The 15,646-nt window shown below is 39.8% G+C and overlaps 1 protein-coding gene across 1 annotated transcript in view; it reads right to left on the bottom strand.

Moving 5' to 3' along the window:
- The window catches only part of CHST9 (carbohydrate sulfotransferase 9), a 294,548-nt gene that overhangs the window by 124,329 nt on the left and 154,573 nt on the right, over positions 1–15,646 (bottom strand). The window contains exon 3 of the mRNA XM_053571741.1: positions 9,491–9,529. Coding sequence (XP_053427716.1) covers positions 9,491–9,529 — 39 coding nt within the window. The remainder of the gene's footprint in view (positions 1–9,490; positions 9,530–15,646) is intronic.

The following is a 15,646-nucleotide window of genomic DNA, read 5'->3' on the forward strand; positions in this document are numbered from 1 at the left end:
TGTTCAAACAAAGGCCTGCTCCTTGGACAGGATCATCCCTCCTATGAACGGTACCAATGGAAGCCAAGACGCTGATGATCACTGCTAAGAAAATTTAGATATGCTATTTAGAAGTCACAGTAACTATTACAAGTAGCAATGCGTGGCCATCCATTAGCCCCTCTGTGTGAATTAGTTAATCAGATTATTCATCTGCTTCTGAAAGAACCCCTGTTTCTGCTGTCCCCGCAAAGAGCACCTTGCCTTGTCCATTTATCTCTCTACTTCCTCCACTGAGGTCTGGCTCTCAGTGGAGTCTATTCAGCTGCCACTCAAGTCATAACCTCACTCCTGGGGTGAGCGGACTACAGGTGTTTTATGTTTCTTTAGGCTTCTCTGCTGTTCTGCAGACCCTCTTATCTGGGGATTTTCAGTAAAATAATAGGACAATTTACACGACTGATTAATGTATTGTGCAGCTCAAATGGCATGCCTTTGCTTTAGAAGGTTTTAAGTTATGCAGTATACAAGCATATCATTTACCGTTGATTAGAATGTTTATGGTCATTTCTATTTTTAAAAAGTTAGGCATCTGTTTTTTGGTTAGAAATACAACCTCTGTGTTTTCCCTGGTGGGAAAATCAGGTATGACCTAAGAATCCTTTCACAAGAAAACCTAAGGATCACCAATATCCTATTTCTGTGTGCATTTGTAATCCTTCATGTAAGTGGCACTTTTAACTAATCAAAATATGCATTTACCCAGAATACCCCATTCCCAGGTCATCTCAGATAACAGGATAGTTGCTGCTATTACCCCACTGCCTGATACACAGATAGACACACAAGATGCCCTTTGATGCAATTTCCACAATAAACTAAAAATAGCGTGTGCCTAATTTTGTTAAAAACGGCTTTGTCCTCTACTGCCTTAATGAAGATTTATCATCTAATTCCTGAAAGCCCATTTTTATTTGAGTTGCTTTCCATTTTAATTGGGGGATTCTTTGTGGCCTTTTTTTTTCCTTTAAAGAATATGTACTTATAGCTGAAGGTCTAAAGTAACTTTTGGCAAAGATGAATTTGAAAGCGTTCTTCATTTCCTCTTCAGGGTGCAAGAAACACATACGTGTTATGCAAGAATCAACATAGATCAAAGTTTCTCTTTTACAGTTATTTGAGGTCTAATAACTAAGTTCACAAACTCATTGTAAAAAAGTGCTACATATCTCATTGCTGAATATCTCTATAGTTACCTCTGAAGTGCTCCTCTTGGGAAGCTAGGCACCCATGCCAATGCCTAGTCCACCCTTCAAATCAATTTTGGAACTCTTTTCTTGAAATGACCATCAGAGCTGTTGTTGTAGGAGGTCTACCAATTAAGTTTGTGAACTTGCCACTATGTGTTTACATTGGCAGCACTGTACAAACAACTCAGGAAGGTTTCATACCTTGGTATGTCAGTGTCTCACAGCTGTGGCCATGATGTCATGTGTTGGAGTCTTGCTGAGTGGCATTCCTTATTGTGGTTGCATGTTTTTATGTGTCATACAACAGTAGCTCTGATGACCATTCCAGAAAAAGAGTTCCAAAATTGCTTTGAAGGGTGAACTAGGCAATGGCATCAGTGCATAGATTGCCAACGGTAGTGTTTTGAAGGTAACTGTGGCAGTATCAGCAGTGAGTTATGCAGCACTTTTTCTTGGATGAGTTTTTTGTACTTAATTGTCAGACCTCGTACACACCACTTTAAAGCACACTACTTTATGATGAAATTTATTGTGATGCAACTAAATACAACATTTCTCTGCTGCCACCTAAAAAAAACCACATTTCAAGTCTCAAATGTGTGCAAATAAATCCTGGTATGTGTACTCTAGTAGCAATCCAAATTAAACTTTAAACACATAGAGGGAATTTCAAGGAGGCATTTTCATATCTGGACTTTGACTACGTGGTGCAGCATGGCAATTTTTCTTTGATTGGCCACTTACCATCTCAGATTTGTTTAGTTTGCATTATCTCATTCTTTTAAGTGCAGTGTTACACAAGGAAATTTAAGGTATTTTCAAAATGTGGCACAGGTGTGTTGTTCTTCATTCTCTATCATAAATTCAACTGGCTGGAAAATGAAGTTTGTTTAAAAATAAAATCTTTAGGATTTCTTTTAATGAAGTGCCCAAGTGGAAGTCTTCCATTTTGTGGATGGAAAAATGCATCGAACAGACTTTATTTCACTCAACACTAAATATTGTTCCGAAACCATAAACCCAGAGAAAATTGGTTATTTTTAAAAACAGAATTCATTAACATAGTTCAGAGAGCCAATTCTTCAGGAAACCTTCTTAAAAAAGCAAACACATTGTAGATGGATTGCCTGGAAAGCCAAGGCAGAAAATTGGTAGCTTAGAACTAGAGGATAAAGAAACACAGGACTTTGTTCATACCAGCCTGGACCTTTGGGTGCAAGATCTGAGGTAAGTATATTTTACTTCTTTTTCCATCAGAGCTCTGGTGACTGTGGTAGGCCGGATGTGGATCCCAGGTCTGGATTCCAGTCTCAGCTCTGCTATTTGTTAGCAAACTAAGTGATCTTGACCAAGTGGGAAATGCCTAGGCTTTGTGGTCACACAGACCTAAATCAAGGGGGCACACTGGTCTGTGATTACAATCAAACAAACCCTGGTTTCTGGTTTTGCCAGTTCCCATGGTGTCAGTATTCCCACCATGGCCAATTTTAAGCCCCCTCATGACTTGCTGAAGTGCTGAGTAGGGAAAACAGGGGCACAACAGTTCTCTCCAGATCTCCCTCCAGACAGCACAAGCTGGCTCTTACAAGTCGCCACCTAAATTCCATTTCAGGTTCCATCAATTAAGAGATGGTGCCTAAGACAGTTATTTAACTTCTTGGCATCTCGGTTTTCTAATTCTGAAAGTGTTGACCATAAAGAAACCTAACAAGTTCAATTTCAAGGTCAAAGAGATGGCACTGAGTACAGAGCCTAAAATAACAGGCCCTCGATAAACATCAATCCCCTGAGTTAGTGACTTCATAATCATGTCCTCTCTCTCTTTTCACACACCCCTCCTTGTACTTCTCCTTGCTCTTTTTCCGCTCACATACTTTTTTTTTTTTTTTTGAGGCAGAGTCTCACTATGTCACCCTTGGTAGAGTGCTGTCACAGCTCACAGCAACCTCAAACACTTGGGCTTGAGCAATTCTCTTGCCTCTGCCTCCCAAGTAGCTGGAACTATATGTTTCTATCACTATGCCTGTTTTTATTCTATTTTGTAGTAGGGAAGGGTCTTGCTCTTGCTCAGGCTGGTCTCGAACTTCTGAGTTCCAGCCAGCCACCTGCCCCAGCCTCCCAGAGTGCTGGGATTACAGGTGGAACCCGCCACTTCCTGGCCTTCGTCATACACTTTTTGAAAGAACCACTGTGCATGTGTTCTGCTCGCCTTCACTCAACCCACTGTCATCAGGTTTCTACCTGCAAAACCCCTCAAAACTAATTTCTCTGTGGTGATGAGTGGGTATCTTCCCGACCTCAATTCCTGTGGGCATTTCCTGTGCTTATCTCACTTTAGCACTGAACACGTTTGGCCAGCCCCTCCTCCTGACTATCCTCTCTTGGAGTCAGAGACCCAGAATGCTGCTGATTCCAAAGGACGCTTCTGATGGACCTTTCTGAGGCTCTTAGTCTCTCTTATTGTGTTCTTTGTTAATGTTACGGCTTTTCCAAAGATTCATCCTTGTCTCATATACTTGCACACCATGACTCTTTGGAGGGCAAGATCATGCATAATTGGGGCTTGAACTCTTATCCAGGTAGTGATGACTTGAAAGGTCAACCTGCTTCCCTGACATCTCTCTCTCTGGGAGTTCCAAGGCATACCGCCACGTGTCTACTGCTTGTTTGACATTCTTGACAAATTCCGCCTCCACATCCCATATGCCACAATGCAATTAACATAGACAGGACTCAATTTATTTTCCCAACTGAATTTATCTCTCCTTTTGTGTTTTCTGCAGTGGTAGCACTGCTTACTCATCTCTTAGGCTGCAAACCTGGGAGTCATCCTCCCTTCCTGCCCATGTCTAACCCAATAGGTCAACTGATCTTGTGAATGTTATCTGGATTCCATTTCCTTGGCTTCCTGTCTAATGTTACTGTCTTAGTAGAGACACCTCAGACTGTCATCTTTTATTCCTAGATAATTAAAATGAAATTTCTCAGTTCCCTTTCCATTCCATACTTGCTCTGGGAGGATTTTTAGAAAATGCAGATGGCTCTTGTAATTCCTTGTGCTTCATTAGTTCTCAGCACTTACTGCATAAAGTCCGAATCCCACGGAAGGACACAGGCTGCCCTTGTCGATTCTGGTTCATGCCTACTTTTCTAGCCACATCTCCTGCTTCTTGTCTATTTATGACTGTGCTCCAATCTCATTAAGGAGCTTTCCCTAGATAGGTGATGCTTTTCCCCACTTTTGTCTCTCTGGACAGCCACCCTTTCCCTCTTTTCTTCCTGGTAAACTACTCCTCCAAATCTTTCTTCAAGGATGATCCCAAGTCTTACGTCTTCCAAAAAGCCCTCCTTGAACTCCTCACTACTTTATACATAATTTTCAAAAAGGTACTCCTCACACTGGGTTATAGTCATGTGTACTTGCTTTGTTTCCTGAGCTGAAAATGAATAAATTGTGAACATGTATCCCAAATCTCATTTGCCTTTTGTGTCTCCAATACAAAGTCCAGGATCCCCATCATGAAAACATTTAGCAAATTCAATGCAAATTCAAGTGAGAAATGTCTCATATTCTATCTCTGGTGTCAAATGAGACTCCGTCAAGAAAAAGAGCTTTTGTAAGCTATAAACGTTAGGATGATAAGCGTTTTCAAGTAGGATTCTACCTGGAATAATGATCTTCAAAGCGAAAACTAAACATGTAGAATATCAAAGAATACTGAAGTCCAGAAATGCTGGGCTTTCCAAGAATGAGTTTACTTAAATGTAGCTGTCATAATGTCTTTTATTGCTAACTTTGTATGCTTAATGTTGGTTACTAATAATTAAAACTAAGACAAATTAGATTTTCTCATGATGATGATTATTATTATTTTTTGATAGTGTCTAGGCAAGTGGCAAAAAGCACTACAAAAATAGGGATGGTATAGAGGAAAATCATGCTAAATAAGCATGTACTTGAAAATTTGTTTTTAATAAATAATAGATAAGAAAGTGAATGTGTTATTCACATACAGGTGGAAGATTTTATTCAGTACCTATTTAACTATTTTTTTCTGAATGTTCAATGTGTGTTAGAAGCTTTAGAATGGAGGTACTATTGCTGTTATAGAACACTTCCAAGAAACAAGTCCTGTTGAAAACAAGAGGCAGGGGACTGAGCTTGCCAAGCAGATGTTTTGTGTTCGCCAAATTTCCAATAATAAATTTCACTTTTTTTTTTTTTTTTATTGTTGGGGATTCATTGAGGGTACAATAAGCCAGGTTACACTGATTGCATTTGTTAGGTAAAGTGTCTCTTGCAATCATGTCTTGCCCCCAGAAGGTGTGGCACACACCAAGGCCCCACCCCCCTCCCTCCTTCCCTCTTAAATTTCACTTTTTGAGTGGAGAAATAAAATGACATTGTTCTCTGTGGGTAACTTTTTGCAAATGGTGCAAATGAACAAACCATCTCTAATTTTAGGGATACTCTAATGTCGTGAATTAAAAGTATACAACTGCATTTTAAAATACTTATTACCCTCTCTACTTATCACTTTCTAGTCCACTAGGACTGTTCTTTCCTTAAGGTTTAACTGAATTTGAAAGGATTCTTCTTGGAAAAATTGGAACAGTATACATTTAACAGTATATATATAACAGATGGTGGTTCCACAGGTTACCTTAGTAAGCCTTCTAACATAGCTGTTTCTAAACAGTAACTCATGAAATATTCTTCTTACAAGAATTCTTCTTTGTATTTTATGCTGTGTTGCTTTCTAATATCAACAATTCCATGACTTCAAAGGAGGCCTTTTTGTCTGATACAATAAAGGTACTTCAAACAGTAGAGTTTTTATGTAAAATTATTGAATATAGTATCATTTTTTTCCCCTATTTTTCTTGCAAAGAGATTGAGTCATTGAAAAATCAAGGGCAAACAGAAAATTTGTAACGTCAGGGTTTTGCTTCCTGATATTTTGTCCATTTATCATACCACTGTTATTTTTCATATTCTTTATCAAGCCAAATAGTCCAATTTAGATTTGATATTCCTGTCCATGTCATATGACTATGACATAGGTTTCCAAGCTTAGTGTCAAAGGGCATATGCTTTGAATGGTTTTTCAGTAATGGCAATGAATAATACCAAGTTATGCATATTCTCTCGTGAGTTATTCTTGACTTATGAAAAATAGCATCATATATATGAAAGTACGGGCAGGGTTGCAATCAGAATGTGGACTGACGCTAAACAAAAGCCATTTAATGGACTACAAGACAATTTTATTCCACAGTTGTGGCCCCATCAGCTAAGTGCTCTACCGAGAGAAATTCATTCCAAACTAAGTTATCTTAAGCTTTGGAACCTGATTTACTCAGCTACAGAATGGAATGTGAGCCATTTGAGTGTTTTTCTTATGTTGATCCATACACACATAGTAGAGACAATTCAATTAAATAATAATGGTGAGTAGAACCACAGACACACAACCAGAAAGCATCTTAGTAACCCAAGTCTTCACAAATCTCTTGCCAACATTCCTTGAGGGAATGTTCCACCCTTGTACATCTTTACTGACAATCATTCTTTCGGGTCCTAGAGAGTTTTCCTTATTAGGAAGCCATTTTTTATCCGAAATAAAAACTTACCTCTACATAACATTCCTCTTAGTGCAAGATTCTTCAAACAAAGACTTAATTGACTTTAATAAAGCAAAAAATGAGGGTGTTGGTGGATGCCTATTTAAATGGGGGACTACTTCTGCCCAGACGGTGTCTCAAAAGTCATCCATAAAGTTGCCAAACATGGGAAAATGGGAAATTGTAGCTAACTGTACCTTTATTTACAAAATATTCCTCACAAAATTATTTTACTTACAAAACATTCTCCATGTGTTGGCCACCTCTTCATAAAATTTTGTACGGAATATTTTGTAAATAAAGATATATTTTTAGTTAGCTACAGTTTCCCATTTTTCCTATTTATGGTGACTTTTGGAAGAACCTCTATGTTTGTTTTTTTCTGAATTATTTGATGTCCCACAATTCATGCAATAGGATAGGGTAAGTTGAAAGGTTCCAGGACCTAATAACACTGATCTTCCTCAGCTGGGAGGTGGACCCAGCTGTAGAAGTTATGGTGTGGAGTATATATATATAGTCATAGTAATTAAGCAGGCTGGACACAGAATCCAAGGAAACTTAACAAAGGATAGAAAGAAGTCCAGGCAGGAAGTCAGGAACAGGGATGCTGTGATATAATTCCTGGTATCCCAGACATATGTTTCATCTAAAGATGTGTACACACAGACTGATTGTATTATTTTTGACCATAAGGGAAAATGTTATGTTCCCATCTTGAAAATGTGAATGTTGTGAATGTTACTTTCTTTGCATTACTATTATTTTTATTGCTTAATACTTTGTTGCAGCAATCGTCTGATTTCTTTTCTGAATATATTTGTCTTCATTCGTTCTTTGTGAGGTTTTTGTTTCTGGTACCTATCTTAAACATTGTTAATGTTGTTAAAGTTTAAGCCCTTTTAATTTTGTGAAGGCCAAAAGCAGAAGCCTAATGAACACATGTATATGTGAAAATAAAAAAAAAGAAAACTCAGGTTATTTTTATAAATACAGATCTCCCAAGGGCATGATTGGTATCCTTTGAGATAATAAGCCCACCCAACAATTTTCCCCAATAATTTGGGCTCTCTCCATTAGTTACCCTTGATTTCAGTCTCACGGAAATTGGACACTGACAAGGTAGGAATCCAGTGGGACAAATTACCATCACTAGTAAAGGAAGCTTCTTCATAACCCTAGGGACCAGTGTTCCCTGCCAAAGATGCTGTTGCCATAAAAAGATTTTCCAATTGGTGAAAACTGTTTTATTACACAAGTAACTGCACACAGTGCGAAAGTGACTAGCGCTTTGTTTTGAAAAGAGAGGTTAGGAGGGCGGAGTACTGCAGAATCAGGGAGTGAACAAACTTGAGTTCTTGTTCCGCCTCTGTCTCTAACCTCTGATGTCACCTCAGTCACACAGAATTTTAGAAGTCACAAAGATGGCAGGAACTTAAAGAGACTATGGTTTAACACTTTGGCCAATTTAGTGCTTTCTTCCAAAGTGTAACATTTCTTTAACTAAGAAGCCAGCCAGTACCTACAACATCACAGCAGTAGCACTTTAGAAACAGTGCAAATAATTTTCCCTCAAGGAGCAGTTAACAGAGGAAATCACGTCTCTGAGCAGACTAGACGCTTTCTTCCCTTCACGTGTGTGTGTGTGTTCATAATTAGACTTTAAAAGATCCACAAAGAATGCAAGTAATAAAACTTAACAGCTGCCCACCTGTCTGAGATGAATGCTAAGCTTAGGACCGAGAAAGGACGTTATGCTATTTATACAGTTTTAGATTTACATAGATTTTTGTGTTCTCTTGACCACCGTCTTGACTATTTGGAAACATACAGAACGCCTTAATACAAGACAAAAAAAAATTGAAGCTGATTGAAGCTTGGGAGTGATGGAGTGGTCACCTTTACAGTGGCAGCTCTCATCTATCATGGGGAAAGAGGGTTGGTGGGGACTTAGGAAAGGCGATGAGAATAGGGATATACACCAAATTAGAATTCTCTGAGATTACTGGCAATTTCTGGGTATTGTAAGCTGGAAGACTGGCCCTATGCAAAGATTTACTTGGTAAATGAAAATGTATCATACCTTACAACTCTAAGTCAAAAGCTAAATAGTGAAAATATGTAAAGATAAAAACTGATTTTTATATTCATTAGCGACTATTGCCCCCTACTAGGTGGTGCTTTGCCAAACATTCTTATAATTTCTTCAAAATGTAAAGATTCTTCTCAGGTAGTTAATACTGCCCTGAAAAATATCAATTACATAAATGCTTTTAAGAAACACAATTGAGATTCATGGGCATTTGGAGAAATAAACTGGTTGTCAACTATTACAATGTCTGTATTTAAAGATTGGTATAATAATACCTTTTCATAGATAATCAGGAAAACAATTAAACACATTCCATCTCATTTTCTTTTGAATAGAAGGCCAGAGTGAAAAGGGCATAATTGAGTGATGTGAAAATGAAAAAGGTAAATGTATGAATTTTATTGTAATCAATTTAATATCAATTCAAGGACCACAAACTATTATTTTAGAAGTGAATTTTTAACTAATATATTAGAGGTAGATTGTTTTAAAGGTGAAAATACAAGCAGGAAATAAAGCCAGCAACAAGTACGTAAAATCTTACCTGAAGTTGCTTTTTGTTCTCTTCTCTTCTCCACTCCCCCTGAAATGAGAGAAGCCACAGCGTCGGGCCATGAGAATATGATGTAAACAAGATGAAAGGCCAGTTAACAATAATTTCCAAACACAATCGCTATTCCAGCCATGTCTATGCTTCTGGAGATGACTGGGCACGGTCCAAAATGCTCTAAAACCCATCTGGGCAAGTCAATAAATAAATAAATATGCATTAAATCTGATGTAGTGTTGCTTCTTGCCTTTGTAGGCAAAATATGCCTACAAAGTGCAAATCCCTACAGACAGTCTTACAGGGAAAACAGCTAAACATTAAGACCAGGATGTCTTATAAACTACTTGAGAAGGGAAGAACGGACAATATAACCTGAAATGAGACATCCTTCAAAAGGGGCAGGGTACCCTGAAGCCTGAAGGCTTGAGCTGCTGCGGTACAACTGGGCAAGAGACTGGAAGAAACTGAATTTGCTCGCTGCCAACTGGGCTTCCTGCAGCTCTGAACTCTTGCTGGCTCTGGGCTCCCGGCGCTCCACCCTGCCCTTGCTCTGTGGTCCGGAGACCTGAGCGCCTCTGCAGTTCTGGGCTCCAGCCACTCCCTCCACCCTGCACCCACTCTGAAGCCTGAAGGCCTGAGCTGCAGCGGTACAACTGGGTGAGAGACTGGGAGAAACTGAATTTGCTCGCTACCGACTGGGCTCCCTGCAGCTCTGAGCCCTTGCTGGCTCTGGGCTCACGGCACTCGCCCTGCCCTCGCTCTGTGGTCCAGAGACCTGAGCGCCTGCCGTGTGGCCGGGCAGGGAACTAAGTGGAGCTGAGTCTGTTCGCTGCCTGGCGGTTCTGGGCTCCAGCTGCTCCTTCCACCCTGCCCCCACTCTGAAGCCTGAAGGCTTGAGCTGCAGGGGTACAACCAGGCGAGAGTCTGGGAGGAACTGAATTTGCTCACTGCTGACTGGGCTCCCTGTGGCAGAGAGCCCCTGCTGGCTCTGGGCTCCTGGTGCTCTCCCCGCCCTCGCTCTGTGCTCTGGAGACCTGAGCACCTGCCATGTGGCCGGGCAGGGAACTGGGTGGAGCTGAGTCTGTTCGCTGCCTGGCGGTTCTGGGCTCCAGCTGCTCCCCCCACCCCACCCCCACTCTGAAGCCTGGAGGCTTGGGATGTGGCAGTGCGGTGGAGCCAAAGATTGGGAGGAAAGGAGTGAGCTTGCTGCTGGTGGCTCTGAGCTCCCAGCACCCCACCCCACCCACACTCTGGGATCTGGAGGCCTGTCCCCTGGGGGTCCAGATTCTTGAGGGAATTGTCGGGGTGTGGACAGTGCCCGAACTGCGGCTGGTTGGTCCTGACTCTGGGACACAGGAGTGAGGCTGGGGGAGACCCACGTCAGAGCGGCAGTTCCCTGAGGTGGCTGAAGCCATACCCCCTGCCTCCCTGGGCAACCAGAGGAGGCCACCCCTGAGTATAGGATTTGCCTGAGGTGATTCACAGACCCCGGAAACATCCAGGGTAGGGCCGACTCAGAGAACTGAGACTTCAACCCAGAGTAAGTGCTTCATTGAGGTCAAACAGAAGCCAGCTGACAATAAGTCAGAACCACTCAGCCCCACCACACCAGACAGGGCCCCAGTCTCTCAGGCTACAACACTGAACGGGCCCTCAACAAAACCCTAGGGGAAAAATCAAAGGGAGTAAAACAACCATGGGGCAAAATCAGCGGAAAAACTCCGGTAACATGAATAACCAGAATAGATCAACCCCACCAAGGAAAGAAATGGCGGATGTAATTGAAGATCCCATTCATAAACAACTGGCAGACATGTCAGAAATCGAATTCAGAATCTGGATTGCATACAAGATTGATAAAATGGAATTAGGAATCCAAGGAGAAATTCAAAAGTTGTCTCAAGAATTTAACAAATTTAAAGACAAAACCACCAAAGACTTAGACACACTGAAGCAAGAATTTGCAGCCCTTAAAGATATGAAAAATACAGTAGAATCCCTCAGCAACAGAATGGACCAAGCAAAAGAAAGGATTTCTGACATCGAAGATAAAGCCTTTGAACGCTCCCAAACTCTCAAAGAGGAAGAGAAATGGAGAGCAAAAATGGATCTTTCTCTTAGAGAGCTCTGGGATAATTTGAAGAAGGCAAATATATGAATAATAGGAGTTCCGGAAAACGATGAAGTGGCCTCGAAGGGCACAGAGGCCCTCCTGCATGAAATTATGAAAGGGAATTTTCCAGACATGCCGAGAGATTCTGAAATTCAGATAGCAGACAGTTTCAGAACTCCAGCACGATTCAACCCCAATAAGTCATCCCCCAGACATATCATAATTAGCTTCACTAAAGTCAACATGAAGGAGAAAATTCTCAAGATTATTAGGCGAAAGAAAGCCATTACCTACAAAGGTAAGAACATTAGAATGACTGCAGATCTCTCTGCTGAAACTTTTCAAGCCAGAAGAGGGTGGTCATCGACTTTTAATCTCCTAAAGCAAAATAACTTTCAACCCCGGATCTTGTACCCAGCTGAACTGAGTTTCATCTATGATGGAGAAATTAAATACTTTAACGACATTCAAATTTTGAAGAAATTTGCCACAACCAAACCAGCTCTTCAGGATATTCTCAGACCTATCCTCCGTAATGACCAACCCAATCCTCTACTACAAACGTAAACTCACTCAGAAACTCCTGATCAAACTCCAACTTCTACAATGGCGAAAAGATTAAAATTGTCCACTGGACTTTTGAAAAACTCGATACCCAAAATTTCACCAAACTTATCAATAATCTCTCCATTAATGTGAATGGCTTAAACTGTCCTCTAAAGAGACATAGGTTAGCTGACTGGATACAAAAACTCAGACCAGATATCTGTTGCTTACAAGAGTCACATCTTAACTTAAAAGACAAATACAGACTCAGGGTGAAAGGATGGTCATCCATATTTCAGGCAAATGGTAACCAGAAAAAAGCAGGTGTTGCAATTTTATTTGCAGACACAATAGGCTTTAAACCAACAAAAGTAAGGAAGGACAAGAATGGTCACTTCATATTTGTTAAGGGTAATACTCAATATGATGAGATCTCAATTATTAATATCTATGCACCCAATCAGAATGCACCTCAATTCATAAGAGAAACTCTAACAGACATGAGCAACTTGATTTCCTCCAGCTCCATAATAGTCGGAGATTTTAACACTCCTTTGGCAGTGTGGGATCGATCCTCCAACAAAAAGCTGAGTAAAGAAATTTTAGATTTAAATCTAACCATCCAGCATTTAGATTTAGCAGACATTTACAGAACATTTCATCCTAACAAAACTGAATACACATACTTCTCATCAGCTCACGGAACTTACTCCAAAATCGATCACATCTTAGGTCACAAATCTAACCTCAGTAAATTTAAAGGAATAGAAGTTATTCCATGCATCTTCCTGGACCATCATGGAATAAAACTTGAGCTGAGTAACAACAGGAATCTACATACTCATACAAAAACACGGAAGTTAAATAACCTCATGCTGAACGATAGCTGGGTCAGAGATGAGATCAAGAAGGAAATTGCCAAATTTTTGGAACAAAACGACAATGAAGACATGAACTATAAGAACCTCTGGGACACCGCAAAGGCAGTTCTAAGAGGGAAATTTATAGCGCTGCAAGCCTTCCTCAGAAGAATGGAAAGAGAGGAAGTTAGCAACTTAATGGGACATCTCAAGCAACTGGAAAAGGAAGAGCACTCCAACCCCAAACCCAATAGAAGAAAAGAAATAACCAAAATCAGAGCAGAACTAAATGAAATTGAAAACAAAAGAACAATACAACAGATCAATAAATCAAAAAGCTAGTTTTTTGAAAAGGTCAATAAAATAGATAAACCGTTGGCCAACCTAATCAGGAAAAAAAAGAGTAAAATCTCCAATCTCATCAATCAGAAATGACAAAGACGAAATAACAACAGACTCCTCCGAAATCCAAAAAATCCTTAATGAATATTACAAGAAACTTTACTCTCAGAAATATGAAAATCTGAAGGAAATGGACAGATACTTGGAAGCTCGTCACCTTCCAAGACTTAACCAGAATCAAGTGGAAATGTTGAACAGGCCCATTTCAAGTTCGGAAATAACATCAACCATACAAAACCTCCCCAAAAATAAAAGTCCGGGACCAGATGGTTTCACATCAGAATTCTACCAAACCTTTAAAGAGGAATTAGTACCTATATTACTCAAACTGTTCCAAAATGTAGAAAAAGAAGGAAGACTACCCAACACGTTCTATGAAGCAAACATCACCCTGATCCCCAAACCAGGAAATGACCCAACAAAAAAACAAAATTATAGACCAATATCACTAATGAATATAGACGCAAAAATATTCAACAAGATCCTAACAAACAGAATCCAGCAACATATCAAACAAATCATACATCATGATCAAGTTGGCTTTATCCCAGGGTCTCAAGGCTGGTTCAATATACGTAAATCTATAAATGTAATTCAGAACATAAACAAAGTAAAAAACAAAGATCGTATGATCCTCTCAATCGATGCAGAAAAAGCTTTTGATAACATCCAACATCCCTTCATGATCAGAACACTTAAGAAAATTGGTATAGAAGGGACATTTCTTAAACTGATAGAGGCCATATACAGCAAACCGACAGCCAATATCATATTGAACGGAGTTGAACTGGAATCATTTCCACTTAGATCAGGAACCAGACAAGGTTGCCCATTGTCTCCATTGCTTTTTAACATTGTAATGGAAGTTTTAGCCACCGCAATTAGGGAAGAAAAGGCGATCAAGGGCATTAACATAGGGTCAGAAGAGTTCAAACTTTCACTCTTCGCAGATGATATGATTGTATATCTGGAAAACACTAGGGACTCTACTACAAAACTCCTAGAAGTGATCAAGGAATACAGCAACGTCTCAGGTTACAAAATCAACATTCATAAATCAGTAGCCTTTATATATACCAACAATAGTTAAGTTGAAAAAACAATTAAGGACTCTATGCCATTCACATTCATGCCAAAGAAGATGAAATAATTGGGAGTTTATCTAACAAAGGATGTGAAAGATCTATATAAAGAGAACTATGAAACTCTAAGAAAAGAGATAGCCGAGAATGTTAATAAATGGAAAAACATACCATGCTCATGGCTGGGAAGAATCAACATTGTTAAAATGTCCATACTACCCAAAGAAATATATACCTTCAAGGCAATCCCTATTAAAGTTCCACTGTCATACTTTAAAGATCTTGAAAAAACAATACTTCATTTTATATGGAATCAGAAAAAACCTCGAATAGCCAAGACATTACTCAAAAATAAAAACAAAGCAGGAGGAATTACGCTACCAGACCTCAGACTATACTACAAATCGATAGTGATCAAAACAGCATGGTATTGGCACAAAAACAGAGAAGTAGATGTTTGGAACAGAATAGAGAACCAAAAGGTGAACCCAGCTACTTACTGTTATTTAATCTTTGATAAGCCAATTAAAAACATCCAGTGGGGAAAAGATTCCCTATTCAACAAATGGTGCTGGGTGAACTGGCTGGCAACCTGTAGAAGACTGAAACTGGATCCACGCCTTTCACCACTAACCAAGATAGACTCTTACTGGATTAAAGGCCTAAACTTAAGACATGAAACTATAAAAATACTAGAAGAGAGTGCAGGGAAAACCCTTGAAGAAATTGGGTTGGGTGAGTTTTTTATGAGAAGGACCCCCCGGGCGATTGAAGCAGCTTCAAAAATACACTTTTGGGACTTGATCAAACTAAAAAGCTTCTGCACAGCCAAGAACACAGTAAGTAAAGCAAGCAAACAGCCCACAGAATGGGAGAAGATATTTGCTGGTTATGTCTCCGACAAAGGTTTAATAACCAGAATCCACAGAGAACTCAAACGCACTAGCAAGAAAAAAACAAGGGATACCATCACAGGCTGGGCAAGAGAATTGAAAAGAAACTTCTCTGAAGAAGACAGGCGAGCAGCCTTCAGACATATGAAAAAGTGCTCATCATCTTTAATCATCAGAGAAATGCAAATCAAAACTACTTTGAGATATCATCTGACTCCAGTGAGACTAGCCTAAATCAAAAAATCCCAAGACCA

This window comes from Nycticebus coucang, chromosome 19, assembly GCF_027406575.1.
Source record: "Nycticebus coucang isolate mNycCou1 chromosome 19, mNycCou1.pri, whole genome shotgun sequence".
Lineage (NCBI taxonomy): Eukaryota > Metazoa > Chordata > Mammalia > Primates > Lorisidae > Nycticebus > Nycticebus coucang.